The sequence below is a fragment of the Eutrigla gurnardus genome (genome assembly GCF_963514095.1).
Source record: "Eutrigla gurnardus genome assembly, chromosome: 15".
In the NCBI taxonomy this organism is placed as follows: domain Eukaryota; kingdom Metazoa; phylum Chordata; class Actinopteri; order Perciformes; family Triglidae; genus Eutrigla; species Eutrigla gurnardus.
Window position 1 is genome coordinate 20,359,953 of NC_139938.1, and position 22,120 is coordinate 20,382,072.

At 40.8% G+C, this 22,120-nt stretch overlaps 2 protein-coding genes across 3 annotated transcripts; one reads left to right on the forward strand and one right to left on the reverse strand.

The window, feature by feature from the left end:
• Positions 1-372: 372 nt before the first annotated feature.
• On the forward strand, positions 373-6,465 carry orai2 (ORAI calcium release-activated calcium modulator 2). 2 transcript variants are annotated; one of them, XM_084028510.1, is made up of 3 exons: positions 373-690; positions 4,301-4,540; positions 5,479-6,465. In XM_084028510.1, the coding sequence occupies exons 2-3, from the start codon at positions 4,310-4,312 to the stop codon at positions 6,034-6,036; spliced, it is 789 nt and encodes a 262-aa protein (XP_083884636.1). In that variant the 5' UTR covers positions 373-690; positions 4,301-4,309; the 3' UTR covers positions 6,037-6,465. The 2 variants fall into 2 exon arrangements, with proteins under 2 accessions (XP_083884636.1, XP_083884637.1); XM_084028511.1 differs by having other exon boundaries at positions 373-648.
• A 4,335-nt stretch (positions 6,466-10,800) lies between these two features.
• bckdk (branched chain ketoacid dehydrogenase kinase) lies at positions 10,801-21,815 on the reverse strand. Its single transcript, XM_084029863.1, has 11 exons — positions 21,392-21,815; positions 19,794-19,862; positions 19,574-19,684; positions 18,188-18,235; positions 16,629-16,748; positions 16,437-16,535; positions 16,044-16,117; positions 15,140-15,268; positions 14,196-14,285; positions 13,948-14,103; positions 10,801-13,340 (listed from the first exon to the last, which is right to left on the reverse strand). Exons 1-11 carry the CDS (start codon positions 21,644-21,646, stop codon positions 13,196-13,198), a joined length of 1,296 nt encoding a protein of 431 aa, XP_083885989.1. The 5' UTR covers positions 21,647-21,815; the 3' UTR covers positions 10,801-13,195.
• Between the last annotated feature and the right edge of the window lie 305 nt (positions 21,816-22,120).

Consider the following 22,120-nt stretch of genomic DNA (forward strand, 5'->3'; position numbering starts at 1 on the left):
AGAACTCCCTTCATGAAAAAAATGAAAATATTTGGAAAAATATTGATCTTTCATAATCTTATTGCAGTTTAAAATTTAAAATACAAATCTTGTAGTTAACAGTACCAATATAACTTTTTAACAGGGCATAAGGGTTGAAGGTATTTAAAGACACTTTACATTCAAATAAATACAATTAAAAAACATTACAGTTATTATCACAGGTTAAAATAAAACACACAATAAAAGCAGTTCTATAGTCAAGTACCTCGTGACTGTACTTTAGTACAGTACTTGAGTAAAGCTGTTATGCTCACAGCTTAACTTGACATTTCTCTCAATGCGCTTTTATTTTGAAGGCAACACGCCCAACCGGAACCGCTCTTCCTAACGGCTAGCGTCACCATCTCACCTGCCTCCGGTCTCTCCGGTCTCTCCGCGGTGCAAACGGGCCCCAGAAACGGAGCTGATACCTGGCGAGCTCACGGGAGAGCGGAACATGGCGGAGAGGACTTTAACGTCTACAGGCCGAAGCTCGACCGCTGGACGCTGAACGGAGACCATTTAATTTGTTGACAACCGAGAATCCGGAGACCGGAAGTTCAGACCAAAAACACTCGTTCATTTTTAATCGTCGTGTGCGGCGTGAAGAGGAAGACTTCCTCCGAGGTAAAGAGTTTGCATAATCCTCACAAAAGGCTCTTCAGTCAGGTAAGACGGGCAGAAAAAAACAAGTAACCGATCGGTTCGATTAGAAATCGTGTTGATTAGCTAGCTAACTACAGCGGCTATAGCTAGCAGGAGTTGCCTTTTCCTTAAACTTTTATTGATTCACTCTTTAACGAAGCGGAGGTTAATTTCATATGATTTTTTTAACAGTGACGCTAGCTGTGTTCTCTTCTGGCTTGCTTGATTTAAAATAAATTCGCTTTCTCGGGCTAAACTCGTGTAAACGGATCCTGCTAAGTTAACCAGCGAGCTAAATATACCCGGAGGCGAAGTAAAGGTGCACTCAGCAGATCCTGCAGAATCAGTGTGGGGTGGGGGGGGATCACAGCAGGTCTCGGGGTCCAAGTGGGTTAGTCTACATTTATTTTTATTTTATGCAATTACTTTAAGCTTTGCATTTTTTTAAAGTTGTGACCAACAGCTAACTTTATGCTAGGGATTTTATTTTGAAAGGTATCATAACAACACTCGACTTGTTGTTTTTTTGTTGTTTTTAAGTAGTAAAAGTGTGTTTTTGTTTCTATTAAAACGTCATAGGAGCTGCAGTGTTCGTATGCTGATATTGGAAATCCTTGAAAATACTCGAATTTTAGTATGGTGTTTTCAAGGTTTGAAAGGTGCTTGGATTTAGAATAAAGTGCTTGAAAGTGCTTATCTATGTGACGACATATATAACACAGAGAAAAGAAGATCTCCATATTTGAGGGACTGAAAACAGCATTTTCTGACATTTCTGCATGAAAAATTACTTTTGATGATGAACAGATAATGAAAATAGTTGGTGATTATATTTCTGTGGATCTGTTAGTGGAATTAGTTTTCCTTTCATTTGTGGTCCTTCTGTAAAAAGCTGTCTCCAAACATCATGTTGGTTGTTTAGAGGACAATAACATCTCATTTAATGTGATAATAATAAGTAGACTGAATAGGGTCATTCCGTGTCATTTCATCAAATGCCTCCCACCTGACCATCTCAGAATGTCCTGAAAAAATTCAAGTACAAAGACACACTTGTTAATAGGACAAATCCAAAATATTAGGTCTCTACTCTCAATAGTTTTCTCATGAAACATCATTCAATGAAGGGTAGTTTAGACGGTTTTTGGCATCATGCTCTGAAAAGCCATTTTTAAATGGCAATATCTAGAAAACTATCTCACCTGTGGCCTTCAAAATTTCTACAGTGTATATCTGTTACTAAACGCCTCCAGACATGGAATATCAGGGGTGTAGCTCAATGGTAACCTAGTATGGTAGGTACTTAAAAAGGGGCTTGTTGAAATAAAGTAGTACATTTGAAGGATGGCTGAGCTCCCATTTTTGCAGATAAAAGACTTCTATCACTTCTGCCTCTATCTCTGGTGTTAGCTTAAACATTCTACAAAATATGGTTTCTCTCAGATGATTAGTTTCACAGATATTAAGGCTCAAAAATGGAAGTAAACACATCTTTGCCCAACTTCAGAGTCATATTCCAAAAAACTGACAACACGCATCAGGTCCAAACTTACTTTTTTTTAAAGATCATATTCTTGTTAAAATCATATTAAAAAATCGGAAGGGTGTTTTGCCTCAATTTGTCGCAGTGATTTTTTAAAATCCTGATATTGGTGGGGTTTTTGTGGCTGGTTTTGGTACTGCATGTCCTAACGGCCTACTTCACAGGAGGGCAATTCAATTGTGCTTTTTATCATTTACCAAAGACTTACATGTGACTAAATGCTAGTGATAAATTTAGCCTCACGAAAACATTAAAATGGATCACAGTTGTAGTTACAGAGGCAATACGTCCTTGAATGTGAGTTAAACATGGTGAAAGCAGCTTTTAAGGTCTTAAACCATGAACAAACATAGCAAAATAATGAAGACTGTACATTTTGTCATACTTTAAGTACATACATTACACAACCAAATCAAATAATAATCTTAATTTGAGCATAAATATTTTACATTACAGTACAAAAGTCTCCAAAGTGCGATATTGAATAACAGTTTGTCTCTATGCTCACTATGAGGGATCACACATTTTTCATCTTTTAGATCCAATTCCTTTGTCACATTCATTAATTTGGCAGTGACTTTACAAATAGTCTAATGTACATCTCTGCTCTATTGTGCTCATCTTTTTTGATGGCATACATGCACCCAGTTTCTGTAGAGGAACGTCTATCCTTGCAATTCTATGCTGCAGTGGGACATTGCACATGTCTTCTATTCTTGGCCAGTAGAAACTCTTGGCAGGGCCATGTGGGTGCATGAACTGAACCAGTACATCTTCATCTGAAACATCTCTGATACTTCCTATCCACCATTTCTGATCATACACACAACTCACATATTGTCTCATAGTGAGCACAGAGACAAACCGTTATTCAATATCAAACTTTGGAGACTTTTCTACTGTAATGTAAAATATTTATGCTCAAATTAAGATTATTATTTGATTTGGTTGTGTAATTTATATACTTAAAGTATGACAAAATGTACAGTCTTCAATTCATTTGTTCATGGTTTAAGACATTAAAAGCTGCTTTCAGCATGTTCAACTCACATCCAAGGACTTATTGCCTCTATAACTACAACTGTGCTACAATTTAATGTTTTCATAAGGCAAAATTTATCAGTAGTATTTAGTCACATATAAGTCTTTGGTAAATGGTAAAAAAAACACAATTGAAATGCCCTCCTGTGATGTTTACTTGTAGGATATTAAGACATGCAGTACCAAAACGGCCACAAAAACCCCACCAATATCAGGATTTTAAAAAATCACTGCGACAAATTGAGGCAAAACACCCTCCTGATTTTTTAATATGATTTTAACAAGAATATGATCTTTAAAAAAAAGTAAGTTTGGACCTGATACGTGTTGTCAGTTTTTTGGAATATGACTCTGAAGTTGGGCAAAGATGTGTTAACTTCCATTTTTGAGCCTTAATATCTGTGAAACTAATAATCTAAGAGAGACCATATTTTGTAGAATGTTTAAGCTAACACCAGAGATAGAGGCAGAAGTGATAGAAGTCTTTTATCTGCAAAAATGGGAGCTCAGTCACTCTTCAAATGTACTACTTTATTTCAACAAGCCACATTTTAAGTACCTACCATACTAGGTTATCATTGAGCTACACCCCTGATATTCCATGTCTGGAGGCTATCAGTAACAGATATACACTGTAGAAATTTTGAAGGCCACAGGTGAGATAGTTTTCCAGATATTGCTGTTTAAAAATGGCTTTTCAGAGCATGATGCCAAAAACCGTCTAAACTACCCTTCATTGAATGATGTTTCATGAGAAAACTATTGAGAGTAGAGACTTAATATTTTGGATTTTTCCTATTAACAAGTGTATCTTTGTACTCAAATTTTTTCAGGACATTGTGAGATGGTCAGGTGGGAAGATTTTCAGAAATTTGATGAAATGACACGGAATGACCCAATACTGAGGATTGGATTGATACAAATATGGAGTTTACCACAGCTGGAAGGTACTGGAAAAGCATGGAAATGCACCTGGAAATGCTTGAAAAGTGCTTGACTTTGGAAAAGTTTTTTTTTTTTATTGCCCCATCTCCCTTTTATACCCACCAGGCGTTAGCTATGAGCGGGGAGCTGAGCGTGCCGATGGGGTCCCCGGTCCCGGGGGTCTCGGAGCGGCCCCCGGACGGTGCCGGGATGGACTACAGGGACTGGGTGAGGCGCAGCTACCTGGAGCTGGTCAGCTCAAACCACCACTCGGTCCAGGCCCTGTCCTGGAGGAAACTGTACCTGAGCAGGGCCAAGCTGAAGGCCTCCAGCCGGACCTCGGCGCTGCTCTCTGGCTTCGCCATGGTGAGAGGATTCACCCTTTTGGTTTTTAAGTTCCATCCAATGCAAAGTTTCTTTGCCGCTTTCCACTGACGGGTTTCTATATATTTCAGTAAATCTTACTTAACGTAGATAATCCACCACACGGACCTTCATTTTGAATGTTATTGTGTAACTATACTCGTACCTTTTTGACATACTATGACTTTTTTTGTGACTTTTCGACATACAATACTGCCTTTTTTTCTGTTTTTTTTTTTTTTCAACATGCTATATGTTTTTTTCTCGACGTACAATAGGATGACTTTTTTTCTGACTTTGTTCGACATACTACTAAACTATGACTTTTTTCTGGACTTTTTTCGGCATACTATACTGTGACTTTTTTCGTGTTTTTTTTCCACGTATAATACTATGACTTTTTTGTAACTTTTCAGGTTTCGCCGTACAATATGACTTTTTTCAACATACTATATATGACTTTTTTCGTGATTTTTTTTTCCGACCTACTATAATGACCTTTTTTGTAATTTTTTTCGACATACAATGACTTTTTTCGACATTATATACTGACTTTTTCGTGACTTTTTTCAACATAGAATACTGACTATTGTGCAACTTTTTTCGACAAAATATACTGCAACTTTTTTGCAACCTTTGTCGACACACAATACTGACTTTTTGTGAGTTTTTTCAAATTATTCTACACTTAGATTTTTTTTTTTTACATATGATGACTTATGTTGTCATTTTTTTCGACATACAATACTATGACTTTTTAAACTTATTAGATTTTTTTTGTGGCTTTTTTTATATGGACCTTGAAATGCTTGAAAAGTGCTTGAATTTGACTTTGGAGAAGGTGTAGGAATCCTGAGGAGATGTTTAATACGTGAAACACTGATTTGTAAGAATATGAGCGGTGCGTTGACAGTATCTTGGTGGTGGTTCTGGTGTGGTAGGTGGCCATGGTGGAGGTGCAGCTGGAGATGGAGTACAATTACCCCCCCGTGCTCCTCATCGCGTTCAGCGTTTGCACCACGGTGCTGGTGGCGGTGCACCTCTTCGCCCTGCTGATCAGCACCTGCATCCTGCCCAACGTGGAGGCCGTCAGCAACATCCACAACCTCAACTCCGTCAGCGAGTCGCCGCACGAGCGCATGCATCACTACATCGAGCTGGCGTGGGGCTTCTCCACGGCGCTCGGCATCCTGCTGTTCCTGGCCGAGGTGGTGCTCCTCTGCTGGATCAAGTTCCTGCCTGTGGACTCTGGTGGCGCAACGGGGGCCGACCGCGGCACCGCCACGCCCCTGACCACATCGCAGGACAGCGGCTGGCAGGCAGCGCTGGCCTCCACCATCATCATGGTGCCGGTGGGGGTGATTTTTGTGGTGTTCACCATCCACTTCTACCGCTCTCTGGTGCGCCATAAGACGGAGCGCCACCACCAGGAGATTGAAGAATTGCACAAGATTAAGATACAGCTAGACGGCCACGAGAGAGGCCTCCAGACTGTGTGATAACAGGACTACAGCTTTAAACCCCCCCGTCGTTTGTTCTGGTCATCGCCGAAGCTCCTCCCTCTGCAGCACAGACGGCCAATCACGCATCAAGATTGCTAATTTATTCTTAAAGTAAAGATTTTTGTCGTAGAACCTCGTCTGTTTTTAAATCTGTTTATATGTGACGGTCAAGGGGGTCTTAAAACAAGGTTTACAGAAAAGAAAAAGGGCTATCATGTTCTATGTGCCACATCTGTGTTTAGGGTTAGGGATCCGGTTCCATTTGGGATCTGGTTCCTGGACTCGCTTGAGCCAAACAAATCTTTTATCTCCCATCAAGCCTTGGTAGCGAAGAGCCGCCAGAAGTAACTTGCCATAACGTCGAAACATAATGTGTCTTCTATCTTGCAAATGTCGAGCAGTAGATTTGGTTGGTCGACACCCTCAACCTGCTTCTGTCGGCTTATTTCACTTCAAACCTGAGGTTGAGCTGTAAAGTGCTGAGTCATGCATCGTGCTGCAGGGACCTTGGTGTATGTCTGAAACGCTGACGTACGAAAAGTCTTAAAACTGATTTCTACGACTCCGAGCCTCGCGACAATGTTGTCGTTCTCCTCCGAACAGAAGGCTCCTTGAATATGAATTTGTTACTGTCCGAATATCGTCCAGAGAATTATTGCCTTGAATGAACTTTGTTTTGCTAAAGGTCAAGCTTTTTTTTTTTTTCTTGGGAATGTAGCCGAGTGTGAAAAAGTTTAAACCAATGAAGTCTTAATGTTGAGGAGGATGTTGTGTACGTTATGTTACTGCGCTTAAAAAAAAAAAAAAAAAAACTTTTCACATTCCAAATAAGATTTCAACGACGGCGTATTAGGGTCACTGTAGGGAAAAAAAGATAGGGGGGCATATTCCGAGGGGGAAAAAAGTGTTTATTACGATGCTAACATCCAGCATTTATGCTTAACGCCTCATTACGGTCCTGAGGTGATGATGTTGATTCTTACTGTTGGTTTTATTTATATGAGGACAAAGCTTTCCTTTGTTGTCATAGCAACGGCAAACATCCGGTGTTAGTGGAACCAAGCAACTTGTTTATATATCGGCTGGATTGATAAAATGGTAAATTTTCCACTAGTCTTTCTCTGAATATCGCCCCCCTCTCGGCTCGGTTTTTTCCTGGTACGCCGTCGTGGATGGCGGACCAACGTGCTGCCGGTTCGTTTCTCGCCTCTCAGAGGAGACGGACGTGTGCAGCGAACGGCCGTCAGGGTTCAACAGAAAGCTGCTGCTTCATCTCGTGTTTGTGCTTCTTAAATGATTTCTGCGTCGGTCAGCGAGACCGACAACAGACTTCCTAAATAATAAAACCTCTAAAAATAAAGTTCTCGCTGTCTCGTGTTTGTTTGTGTGTGTGTGTCTGTGTTTCCAGGAATTCTGAATGATTTTCAATTAATTAAATGCAGTGAAGGCCTACTAAAGTTTAATTTTTATTTTTAAGGTTTACTATATTCAGCAAAATGTTAAACTACCGTATATGATGTTTTCATGGAATACAGTTCTATGACATGTTAATGGTGATCTATGTTGTGACTGACATTTTTTCAACAAACTACAACTTTTTTCAAATGAGTCCACACCTTAACTTTTTTCGACTTTATACTTTGACTTTTTTGACACACTTTACCATGACTTTTTTTCAAATTATTCTACACCTTTTTTCAACTTTATACTTTGACTTTTTTGACATACTTTATTATGACTTTTTTTCAAATTATTCTACACCTTTTTTCAACTTTATACTTTGACTTCAAATTTATACTTTTTCAACATACTAAACTATGACTTTTTCAAATTGTTCTACACCTTGACTTTTTTTCGACTTTCTAATTTTACTTTTTTTATTTTTACTTTTTTTCAACTTTCTAATTTTACTTTTTTATTTTTACTTTTTTTCAACTTTAGAATTTTTTTCGACTTTATACTTTCTTTTTTTCAACTTTATACTTTGACTTTTTTGACATACTTTACCATGACTTTTTTTCAAATTATTCTACACCTTTTTTCAACTTTATACTTTGACTTTTTCAAATTTATACTTTTTTACGGAAGCCCTAAACTACGGAAGCCCCAAACGGCCATGCATACATACATTTTATTTCATCCGTTTTCTCGTGATAACGAGATAATTTTCCTCCGTTTTCTCGTGATAACGAGATAATTTTCCTCTGTTTTCCCGTGATAACGAGATAACAAATGAAACGTGATAGGCGAGATTTCAAATTCGGTAAAGTTGGAAAGATATTCACAGATTCGAACTGACCATAAAGAGACCCTTGATGTGTGTAGTGATTTTGGAGTCTCTGTAGGCCTACTGTATAACAGTGGAGTTCAGTGGCGGCGCCAGAGTATTTTTTCTGGTTCAACTACGGTGGGGCTAACTCATCGATTTTTATGACTCTTTAACAATTTTAAATATTTTTTTATGAATATATTCTGACTGACTTTTTCGTGAATTTTCGACATGCTATAGCATGACCTTTTTTTAACAATATGATCAAGGCTTTTTTTTTTAAGATTATTTTCTTGCATAGACACCTTTGTATTTAGCAGTGGATAGAGAGGAAACATGGGAGAGAGAGGGGGATGTGACATGTATCAAAGGATCTCCAGCCGGGATTCGAACCTGAGGCTGCTGCATATATGCAGACATGGGTAAATGGCATGCACTCTAACCACTCAACCACCTGCCTGCATGCCATGAATAAGCCTATTTATGACTATTTATGACTGTTTTTGGACTCACTACACTGAGACTAGGCGCGTCAAGCAAGATGAGCGATTTTTATGCCTTTTTAACAATTTTAAATATTTTTTTATGAATATATCCTGACTGACTTTTTTGTGAATTTTCGACATGCTATAGTATGACTTTTTTTTTGGGGGGGGGGGGGGGGGGGGGGGGGGGGGGAATATGACTAAGCCTTTTTATAACTATTTTGCACTCACTACACTCAGATTTTGATTGACACGCGATATAGAAGCATATGTTAGGACTTTTACATCATTTTTACAACATTTTATGAATTTTGTCGATTTTTCACTTTTTTTCCGACATGCTGTATGACTTTTTTTTTCCCTGAAAAAGTTGACCATGGCTTTTTATGGCTGTTTTGGACTCACTACACTCAGACTTGGTGCATCAAGCGATATGAGCGATTTTTATGACTCTTTAACAATTTTAAATATTTTTTTATGAATATATTCTGACTGACTTTTTCGTGAATTTTCGACATGCTATAGCATGACCTTTTTTTAACAATATGATCAAGGCTTTTTTTTTTTAAAGATTATTTTCTTGCATAGACACCTTTGTATTTAGCGGTGGATAGAGAGGAAACATGGGAGAGAGAGGGGGATGTGACATGTATCAAAGCGTTATTGATTGTCTTGCAATTTGCAGACGGTGCCTGCGCACTCGCCCGGCTGGCGGTTGCGCATGGAGATCAATGTTCTCCGTTCAGCTCGCAGGACGGCTTATTTATGTAAAAAAATCGGGGTTTTGGTGCTTGTAGCTCGTAGTCTTTGATATTACGGTGAGACAGAGGCATCATTTGTGTTTGAAAAACATTTCACTTCTGATTTATTGATCCCGGAAGTTCGACTCTGTGAATATCTTTCCAACTTTACCGAACTTCAAAATGATCTCGTTATCACGGGAAAACGGAGTAAAATGATCTCGTTATCACGGGAAAACGGAGGGAAATTATCTCGTTATCACGAGAAAACGGAGTAAAATTATCTCGTTATCACGAGAAAACGGAGGAATTATCTCGTTATCACGGGAAAACGGAGGAAATCAAATATATGTATGCATGACCGTTTGGGGCTTCCGTATTTTTCAACTTTCTAATTTTACTTTTTTATTTTTACTTTTTTTTCAACTTTATGATTTTTTTCGACTTTATACTTTCTTTTTTTCAACTTTATACTTTATACTTTTTTGACATACTTTATTATGACTTTTTTCAAATTATTCTACACCTCGACTTTTTTTCGACTTTATAATTTGACTTTTTTTTTAACTTTATACTTTGACTTTTTTGACATACTTTACCATGACTTTTTTTCAAATTATTCTACACCTTTTTTCAACTTTATACTTTAATTTATACTTTTTCAACATACTAAACTATGACTTTTTCAAATTGTTTTACACCTTGACTTTTTTTCGACTTTCTAATTTTACTTTTTTTTCAACTTTATGATTTTTTTCGACTTTATACTTTCTTTTTTTCAACTTTATACTTTGACTTTTTTGACATACTTTACCATGACTTTTTTCAATTTTTTTTACATCTCAACTTTTTTTAGACTTTAGTTTGACTTTTTTTCGACTTTTTACTATGACTTTTTAAAAATTATTCTGCACTTTAACTTTTTTCCATTACTTTTTTCAACATAGTAAAAGAAGCCATGAAAAAAGTCATATCATAGTATGTCAAAAGAAGTCATGGACGTTCGACATTCTATACTGACTTTTTCGACACACGACAGCAATGAGGTCTTTATTTTGTTGCCGTTTCTAGCCTCATTGTGGTGCTTTACTGTGGAGTCACTCATACTTTTCCATGTTTAGGCTGTTTTTTTTTTTAACTTTCTGATCACCATAATTATAGTTGATGTGTTTTTCGGGAATGTTCCCTCACGGTTTCCCTGAACGTGCTCAGTGATCGACATGAATGTGTTGCATTTTCTAAATAAAAGAAAAGATAAAGATCCCTCTCAAAGTTCCAACCAAGTCAAATTTAATGTCTATACAGAGTCCTGAACACAACCAGAAAAAGTGTGAGAAATACATTTCAGTTTTGGAGACAAAAAGCCTCCATGGCAGCACGATTAATCAGTAACATGAATTGTTGTCGTCGTGGACTCATTTCTATCTGCAAAAATTAGAAATGACCTGATATGTTGTTCATCCTCTTTCCCTTCTAGAACAAAAATGATGAACTACACTTTAATATCCCCAAACTGCCCCCAAGAATAAGATTTAAAATGTTCAGGTTTCAGCCAGCAGAGGGCACACAGTACACATTTAATGCTGCAGCCTGGTTGCCAAAATCTAAAAATTCACAAGCCGGCTTCAACATTTTAATCAGAAACATCTTGGAATAGAAAAAAAAATCTCAGAATAATGCTGGTAACCTGTTAATGCGTCTCAAAAGGAAGGTTTGCCAGCCTTGCTTACATGCATAAACTACATACATAAGACATCTTCAAAAACCTTCTAAGCCACAATAAACACATGAGTTCATATACACAGCCTCAGCAAGGATACAGGTGGAGATGACACTCTCCGTCACGCTGGAACTCTGAAATTGTGTTTCTGATGCATCTCACGACTGAAATAACGGGTTTTCACATCGTCTCCCCGAAAACTTCAAATCTCATTTTAACTCGAGGAACATTTTGGATTATGAAATCATTTGCATATTGTTGCGAGCAAATCCAAACGTGAAGCAGTTACTTATTCTTGTACAATATAAATCATTTTAGTAGCTCATGTTAGTTATAAAGTTTGTGATTCTAAAGTTGTACTTTAGCTGTGGGTTCAGAAAGTTCATATATTTGTTGATTACATCTCAAGATTCACAACGGTTCTTTTCTAACAAAAAAATATGAAGCAATATATTGAAAAAACTCCAGAAAAAGTAAAGCTTAATTCAGGTTGACCTACTGCTTTGACAACAATTGCCCACTGGGGGAATGTTCCACAAAATGTTGAGGAGTGGTCGAGGTGGGTTCAAATTTCATGATCCGGCTTCAGTTAATATTCTGAACTATTATTTGACAGAAAAACCGCCGTCAATGCGTATCACTTTTTCTACATTATTTTAATCTGCATATATATCATACATTTGTTGGAGCTGTTTTAATCCATTAATCCTACATTCTCCGAGATAAATTATATTTTTTTGCTCATTAATTGAGAATTAACAATTTTGTCTGTCAGAGAAATTTCTAAATTAGGATGAAAAAAAGGGAAAAAATAAAACCACAAGATTGTGATCTGTAGAGAATGAGCCTTGAAAATGACGAGGAAACCTCAGCTGATCTGAACTCCCATCATCCCGTCATCGACCCCCCCTTGAAATGTATTCTTATACAAAAAAATGATTTAAAAAAGACACCTTATACATAAAAAAAAAAAAAAATCTAAAGTCAGATCAAACCGGAAAAGAAACAAACAATACTAAACAATACTTCTCTGGTATATTATTACTATAAAGGTAGTTAGTTTAGATAAAGTCTAAAAGGTGTGCAAGTGTTGAGCATTAGAGCGGGAAGAATCTACACAACCAGACATAGTATGTGTGTATGTGTGTGTGTGTGTGTGTGTGTGTGTGTGTGAGCCGATAAAAAAGGCAACAAAAAAAGAAAAAAACAAAGAAGAAGAAGTCGGCACGCGGATGAAGGACTGAAGGCAACTGAACATCTCGGCTTCGCTGCCTGAAAAACACTGAACCAGGATGTTCAACGTTCTCAAAAACGAGACAGAAATACGTTAATAAGCTTTTGGTGTTTTGGCATTATTATCATTATTACGATTTTTTTTTTCTCCGAGGTAACAGAGTTTTTCTTGAGAATATCGCTACGGTTTTATGTGGAGAGTTGAGCTTGTTGTGGACAGTGTTTCTGGAGTGTCTGAGAAGTTTCACTTGAAACGTTCAATCATAAAAAAAAAAAAGTTCTTATTTTCGAGGCTACGCGACGAAAACGTGAGCTTCTTTAAAACTGAAGCCCTTCCTTCCTTCCTTCTGCATTTACGCCAATCCGCCCATGGTGCACAGTTTGTCCCGATTAACCTAAACATTCAAAAGTTCAAACAAAGCGTAAAAACCTCCAAGACGACGTGCCAAGGTATACAAAACACAACGGAGATCATCAACGGGAGAGCTAACATAGCTTATAATCAGTCTAAGGCAAAACAAAAACAAAGAACAGGTAGTGGGGTTTGTGAATTTAGGAGGTTTCTGCCAACATACTGCCTGAAGGCTATCACTTTGTGTAACCAAAGTCCTGTAGTCCATGCCAGCCCTCTTCCTGGGGGGTGGGGGGGATCCTCCGGGGGGTTCCTGCAGGCCTCCCGATCCCTCGGTTGAGGATCTGATGATGACCTTCAGACTCGGAAGCTCTCTCCTTTGCCGTCGATGTGGCGCAGACGCAGGTAGACGTCGGTGCCGATGCCCTGCATGGACTGGAGGGACAGTGAGCCGCCCAGGTACTCGGCGTACGCCCGGGAGGTGGGCAAGCCGAACCCGAACCTGCAGAGACGGGGCGAGGATGGAAAGCAGCTGTTAGAAAACCAGGGTTCCTACACCGTTTCCAGTCTAATTCAAGCACTTTTCAAGCATTTCAAGGTGCATTTCCATGCTTTTCCAGCACCTTCCAGCTGTGGTAAACTATATATTTGTATCAATCCAATCCTCAGTATTCAGTCTACTTATTATGTCACTTGTTCATCACATTAAATGAGATGTTATTGTCCTCTAAACAACCAACATGATGTTTGGAGACAGCTTTTTACAGAAGGACCACAAATGAAAGGAAAACTAATTCCACTAACAGATCCACAGAAATATAATCACCAACTATTTTCATCATCTGTTCATCATCAGGTCATTTTTCATGCAGAAATGTCAGAAAATTGTGTTTTCAGTCAAAAATTTAGATTTTTTCTGTGTTATATCATATATGTCATCACATAGAACAGACATTTCAAGCACTATATTCTAAATCCAAGCACTTTTCAAACCTTGAAAAGACCACACTAACATTCAAGGGTTTTCAAGGACTTCCAGCACCCGACCTGCAGGTAGAAACCTCTAAAAATCAACTGTGTCGACATGAGACCTTCTGGTCAACCCTCACCCGTGCATGGGGCTGGACTGGTTGCCGCTGTTGGTAATGTTGTTGAAGAGGTTGCTCATGCGGGGGTCCTGGGCGCTCTCCTCGGCCGTGCTGAAGTGGTAGTCCATTACCTTGTCGATGATGTTGTGAGGAATGCCGCCGCCGCGGTCTGAAATCCTTCAAAAGGGAAGAAAAACAATGAGAGCGTTACTTTAGGAACTGAGCTGCTTTAATTCCAGCAGCAGCAGAACGGACGCGTCGCCGCTCACCTGATGACGAAATCGATGTCGTTGTTGGCGATGGTGACCACGACATCGGGCACGTTGTACGGCGTGTCCAGATGGCTCTCCATGGTGGACCTGACGAGACACAACACATGAACATCACGGGGGTGTCAACGGCATACCGTGCTTAAATATATTCAGGTTGAAATACCACGTTTTGACCACACGGTGTCACACTTTGACTTTTTTGTTTTGTATTTTTTGTGACTGCTTGAAATCCCAAAAGTTGTCACATCGTATTGAACACCTTCCCCACATGCCTCCTCCACTGAAACCTGACCTCCTCCGTGCCGCCAGCATTGATAATGCACCAAGACTCGACACGCGTCGCTCGTTTTAATGACGAGTCATGATGACTCAGTCGATCCAACTCGTCTCAGTAAAGACTCGAGGGGTTATTTAGGTACAGTAGGAAGAAAAAAACCCATCAGAAGGAATATCTGACCCCTAAAATCTGTTAGTAAGAGTTATTGATGCACATGTTTATTACACTTTCTATGATAAAAACGTTAAAATTATCTCTAAAAAAAGGATACTTTCTCATGTAGACCTTTTACATTCTGTTTGTTAAAAAGGGATACGATAGTAGAGGCTGATAATCACTCTCAATCATCTCTTATAGAAGTGTGTGGTGGTGTTTATTCGGCAGGGCCGGGCCCCAGGCAAAAGCGAACTACTGCTCGGGGCCCCTAAATAAATGAAACAAGAGGCCCAAGAGGGTCAGGGGGGCCTGAAGCCCTTTGTGTGAAGTTAGTACCTCAATAAGTCAAATATCAATAGTTATATTATCTACTCCTGATATGGCGGAAGGCCCCGCTCTCAATGGGGGCCCCTGGGCTTAGGGCCACCAAAAGGCTTAGGCCGACCCTGATATTTCCGGACCTTTAGATGAGCGGACTCAAACAGCGGCGCCGTAGTGGAGAGATTACCTCATGGCGTTTTTCAGGAGCTCGGGGAGGATGTAGTCCAGCGGCAGAGGGATGAAGGGGAAGCGAGCCGCCACGTGTCCGTTGATCCTCACGCGGGGCGAGTTCCCGTACTGGTGCTCGCACAGACGCCTGGAAAAAGGCAGGGAGTCGTTAACGGTAGCCACGGTTACCAACAGAGATAGTGTGTTGGCATGTTAACGTCAGCGGCAAACGTGAAGTGATAAGGGGATTTAGTGAAAAAACAAAAATATTGCACAAAACTGAACCCCTTCGCTAAGTCCCGCCCCTCAAATGCAAACCGGCCAATCGTAGCGTAGCGTAGATTTTTCTTTATATTCTCTGTCTGGTTTCTCAACATTTTGTTTCTAAGAAAATTCCTTTTTTTCCTCGAAAGTCAAGGTAGGAAAAAAAATGTTGGGGTATTTTCGAAAGCTACGCCGAAACATTTACAGCCAAAACAAAAATGCTATCGCACTTTATTTTAAAAGTCGACAGCGACAAAATAAAAGTCAGCAAAGCGTTCTTTGGTTAGTCTAAATAAACTCTTAATTATCACGTATATACGGCACATCAGCGTCCAGATAAGATTTTTTTGTTTCGTCTAAAAAAACCCCACATATTTTCTCAGATACACCCAAGGTGTAAAACTGCCCTCCATTATTTCCAAGAATCAGCGACTCTGGTTCGGAGGAAATAAACCCTCGAATCACAGACACTAAAAGAGAAAAAGGTCATTTGATAAGATTACAGAAGGTAAACAAAGACGATAAGCTCATATCTCATTCACAGCTCCGCACAGTGTTTTTATCAGCTGAACTCTGACTTCCCGTCAACAGAGCGCTCGCACAGAAGCCGAGAGTCACCTGGAAGAAAAAAAGGGTGAGGAACAAACTGAAACGCTCACCTGGCGAAGTCGACCCACTTCTCGATGATCTTCTTGGGGGACAGACGTCTGCATATCATCCCCACGAAGTCCGCCTGAAACAAGGACCGACACATTTATCTCAGTGTGTAGTTTTTCTCCACCGCTGCATTCAATAATAAATCACATCAGTTTCACATTAAAATACCATTCAAACCGCCAAAATAAAACACAGCGTGTTCAATGCTCTCGCCAACAAATGAAATACTTTTGATTAATGGTTCATAAAACACAACAATGACCATCTGTTTTTGTTAAATTACTGATATCTTTTTTTAAAGAGCAACGGACAAACAACACCCCCGACTCCAGGAAAACAACTCAAAAGGGTTTAAAAAACAAAGACCACAGATTCACAGAAACACTCGGGCGTACATTGTCTTCGTGGAGGGCGAGATGGTGCGTGGCCAACATTCGGATTCCCAGACGAGAGCACAGCGTGGTGTCCAGGAAGCTGCGGATGATTGCCTCGTCCTGAGATGGAAGAAACCAAAAACATTAAATACAGTTAATGGGGGGGGAGGGGGGTCTCGTTTCCAACCTGGCAACCCGTCCTCTGGTCCTCACCTGGATGTGTCTGCGACACTCCCTGAAGCCCTGAGCCAACATGGTGACCACGTCCTTGTGGTCGTCCAGCAGCTGCTGCACCAGCTTACAGAAACGAGCCTCCGTGTCCTGATCCTTGATCTGCACACAAAAATAGATTTACTATTTACTATTTGTACATTTTGTATTTTCATGGAGAAAAATAACAGAAATATTTAAGTTTTTACTCAAAAGGGCCTTATCCTTCCCCTTTTTCTGGCTTTTAATGTGAACAAAACATTATAAATAACATTATATTCTACCGTGTCCGCTGTTACAGAACCAGTACCGTAATGATCCTTTTCGTTGCTATGGCAACCAGAGTCAGAAAAACATGTGTAGGAGGGCTAATAAAAGATGTCAGGCTGCACTCTTCAAGCTCAATCCTCACAAATGAAACATCCTCCGACTTCTGTACAGTCTGCTAATCAGGGTTCCTACACCTTCTCCAAGGTCAAACTCACTTTCCAAGCATTTCAAGGTGCATTTCCATGCTTTTCCAGCACCTTCCAGCTGTGGTAAACGACATATTTCTATCCAATCCAATCCTCAGTATTCAGTCTACTTATTATTATCACATTAAATGAGATGTTATTGTCCTCTAAACAACCAACATGATGTTTGGAGACAGCTTTTTACAGAAGGACCACAAATGAAAGGAAAACTAATTCCACTAACAGATCCACAGAAATATAATCACCAACTATTTTCATCATCTGTTCATCATCAAAAGTCATTTTTCATAAAGAAATGTCAGAAAATGCTGTTTTCAGTCCCTCAAATATGGAGATCTTCTTTTCTCTGTTCTATCATATATATAATATAATATATAACGCTTGATTCTAAATCCAAAAACCTTTCAAACCTTGAAAACGCCACACTAAAAAAGTGCTTTCAAGGATTTCCAGCACCCATATATCAACACAAAGCTGAATTGCATCCATCACGACTGCCTGAGGCTAAACATAAACACACCCGAGAGGGTTCATACATCTAAAATGTACGTTTGAGGTCTGTGTTTCCTGAAGCTGACTTGTGTTTTCACTTTGCGTCAACAATCCGTTATTTTTACTGTCAGCGGAGAAATAACTGGAGAGGACCGACCCACATTCCTCACCCAGCATGTTTACTGAAACTGAGACGGCACAAGTTGTCAGCTCTTTATCTTTTTGCATCTACATTATGTGAATTTCAAACGCTACACAACATTCAAAGTCTTTGCTGTCTTGAAATTAAATCCATTGTTCAAAAGATTTCACGTAAACAACTTTATGGAAATGGGAGTTATGAAGGGCTTCGTTCTGATTGGCTAATTGCCGAACAGATTGGCCAATCCAGGAACTTCTCTACGCAGGCAGATCATAAGAGTCATAACAACAAACGTTTCACACTTCCTGTTGACCGTCAAAAAGTAAAAAACGCCCCCTGAGAAATTGGGAAATTGAACTTGTGACCTCGCGTCTGTTTCCTGTTGCTGTGTGTGTGTGTGTGTGTGTGTGTGTGTGTGTGTGAGAAAGAGAGAGAGAGAGAGAGAGACTCACCTGCGGAAAGTCGATGAGCATGTGGTAAGCTCTGATATATAGTTCATGCTGCAAAAAAGAATAAAAAGGACAGGAGAGTTAGAATGACACACACTTTCCAAAGTCAAATTCAAGCACTTTTCAAGCATTTCAAGGTGCATTTCCATGCTTTTCCAGCACCTTCCAGCTGTGGTAAACTACATATTTGTATCCAATCCAATCCTCAGTATTCAGTCTACTTATTATTGTACTTGTTCATCACATTATGTCATCACATACAACAGACATTTTCAAGCACTTTATTAATTTTAAGCAACACTTTATTCTAAATCCAAGCACTTCTCAAACCTTTAAAACACCACACTAAAATGTTCAAGGATTTCCAGCACCTGTACCAACACGTGGCTGTCATTACAAAATATGAAGGTTACTAATAAAATAGAACAACTCCTCCCCACAAAAAAAAGCTTTGTTCCTGGAGTTGAAATGAACGACATCAGAACTTCTGTGATGAAAGAAAAGTTGTTTTCTTTAAGCCAACGGAGCGAGTAAGGTCACCCTGACCTACATGGCAACGAGGCGGCTGCACAAAAGCGAGCGTGCTTTATGTAATCTGCACAGAAGAGCTCCAGAAAGGAAAGGAATCTGGGGGAAAGTTCATCGGCGGCAAGACATGCAGAAGCTGGTGTGTGTGTGTGGGGGGGGGGGGGGGGGGTAAGCACAACTGTTCCCAGCGTAAAACTCTGAAAAATCTTCTGAGACATGTGTGTGTGTGTGTGTCTGTGTGTGTGTGTGTGTGTGTGTGTGTGTGTGTGTGTGTGTGTGAGGCCTCTCCCTTTCTTCACGAGGGGGAATGTTGTTTTGTCCAGAAATGGTATCTGAAAACCTCAACAGCAGCATGTATTTCCAGGAAAAGTGTCTCGGCTGCTCAGATAGTCGACCCTCTTCACGTCGACAGATTTGGCATCCTCCCCCCCCCCCCCCCCCCCCCCCCCCACAAGGAATGCTGTTTAAAAGTATAGCAATACTATAAATAGTAAGTGTGTATTTTGTTTGCCGGAGAGGGCAGGGGGCTTAACTCTGTGTCGACACCGATAATGTTTCATCATTCACGTTGTGGAAGTTTATAACTGCATGCAGGTCTGTGAATCTCATCCCCAGAGACCGGGTCAGCGTGACATATAAAACACGTATAATCTATGCCGAGCCGACACCGCTACGTCACCATTTGCCTGGCGACCTTGTGCCTTTCCATAAACACATAACGAGACCTGGAGAGATGCTGCCAGGTATCTGCAATCCTGGGAGCAAGCTACTCTGACCTCTTGACCTGCGAGCTATACACCGCCGTCGCCCTCGCTTCGCGTATACGGCGTGGATGCCGAGAGCCGGGGCCGATCTTCTTACCACTTGCAGGATGGTGGGGTTGCAGCCGATGATGAAGGGCAGGCTGCGGAAGCCCTTGATGCGGTGGGCGATCCGGACAGGAAGCTCCTTGTGCAGGTACTTGGCGCTGCTCTGAGACGACACACACACACATAACACACACGTGATGGTGAGGAATACAGGATCAAAACGAGTTTTGAAAGGTACCTGGCAGTTCTCGCCACGGGGCTGAGATATTTACCAAGACGTGGTGCCCATCGGGAGACTTCCCAGAATACAGCAGGGTCGCTAAGGTCAGCCGCACTGAGGCCTGGGGGGAACATGAACACGTGGGATCACACACACATTCTTAGACAGGACTGCAGGTCACGTGACACACCGGGACCCGTACACATCAATCAAAAGAAGAAAGCGCTTTGTCTCAGAAATGGTGCTTAAACTACAACAGAGTTTCAGGCGATTGAATAAAGTGTTTTCTTTTCTGTTCCATGAGATTACATGGGAACACATTTTTATTTAAAAACCGGCCTGCTACAAATAGAAAGTCAGAGCTACTTTAATTAGTCTATAAACGTCTTCGTATTTGTGTAATATAATTTTTTTTACTGGTCCGTTGTGGTTAGTGGATGGTACTTCTCTGTCTTAGGCCTGTTTTTTTAAGTACAGGCTCGGGGTTGGTAAATGTGGGCACAACCCAAGTCAAACAGTTGCTATGACAACATGAATCATCATTGCTGTGCATGACAGGAAAAAGTGAGAGACAGACAGTGAGGTCACCCCCCCCCCCTTATTATTCCCTTTGTATCATCTCCAACAATTGAACCAGAGTTAAATTGCAGCAATAAGGGACAAAATCAGCTGACACCTTTGTTTTGTCTTTGATGGCAGTGAGGCTCTGCATTAAATAAACCGGCTCCAACTATGTCAATGGCAGCATTTATGTTGTGCACCTACATGTGTTTTAATCTGCATAAGGCGTGTTGTTATGTCGGTGCTTGAACTCAACGTGCAGCTGTACAATCTCCCCCGTTTAATTGTGACGTCCATTTATATCCAAAAGGGAAATCTCATGACGAACTAGTGACGGTCACGTGTTCTCGCACAAAACTATTTTTTGGGGGGTGATAAAAAAAAAAGAAAAAGAAAAAGCGACAAACAAAAAAAAAAAGTACAAATACAAAGTGTTCTCAAACGCGGAGTCCCCTTCCCGAACTGAACTGGGTCAACTTGACCTCCATCGCTCACAAACTTAACAACCACAATGACAAACGTGTTATAAGTAATGACAGCGTGCTCTTTTTTTCTTTTAAACAACAAAGACGACAAAACCATGTTGACGCCGGCGGATGGAGATTATTTTGTCCGACATTAACGGGGGGGAAAGAGGGCAGCTAACGGCTAAAACATTATGATCTTTTCGAGGTGAAGAACCATGACGCTGCGTTCATGCGCTCGGGAGAAATATCGGTCAAATGAGTGAACGTAACGGGCTTAGCGAGTTTTGACGCATCGAAATGTTGCAAATTGCGTTTTCATGGAGTGAATTAAAAAAAAACAATGATAATAATAAATAAATGAAAATATTAATGACAAGTTATTTTATTGGTGACAGCTTCCTCCGTGCCAAACGTACATTAACGAGCTAAGCAGGGGCGGTCGTCCAGTGTAAAAAGAAGTGTTCGTATTTACTTGTCTTTTCCAGCGTCCGTGAACGCAGCACACGAACTCGCTAACGGCTAGCATGACTACCGAGCTAGCAGCTAGCTCCCCCCCTCCACCCCGCAGCTACAGTAGTAGGAGCAGCGTTTTCCAAAGAACATAATGTCACTTTTACTGTACCTTTTCTGCGGACACGTCGATCGCGGACTGGTTGTAAAACGACGTGACGGTCTTGGATCGTTCCCTCGCCATCTCCGAGAAGCCCTGCAGCGAAGACGTGGACCGAAGTCTGCGGCTCCCCGTGCTGCACGGCGGCGGCGGCGGCAGCACTGTTTTGGGGAAGCTGGCCAGGAGGAGGCTACCGAGCCTCGGCCTGGCCCCGCAGGCAGCACCGCTGAGCATCTCCGCCGCTATAGCAGCCAGTCCCGGACGCATGTTTTTTTTTTTTTTTTTTTTGGGAGACGAGCCGCGTCCCTGTGTTTCTCCTCCTGCTCCCCCCCCCTGCGCTGGAAAATGGCAGGTGTTTGCTAAGAGGCCATTTGCGCGAATAACGAACGTCTTTGCGTCGCAGTGGTGCACAAAGGCTCGTATTCTGGATACAGTAGTGGTACAGGAAAAGGGCTTTGTGCGCATTGGCAAAGGGGGGTGGGGGGGGGGGGGTGTCCAGGGCGACGACATGACAGTTAAACCAATCAGTCAGTCAGAGGCGGAGCAAAACCCGGAGCACCCCCCCCCCCCCTATCTACATAACTGTACTGTACTACAGGAGGACTAGCGGGACCGGGACGGTAAAACAACACGTATTGTAACGTGAGGCGATAGTTGTAGGTCTCTCATGTTTAAAGCTCTCCATATCGATACCCCCCCCCCCCCAAACAGAACAATACTCAGTTACAATTAGCATTCATA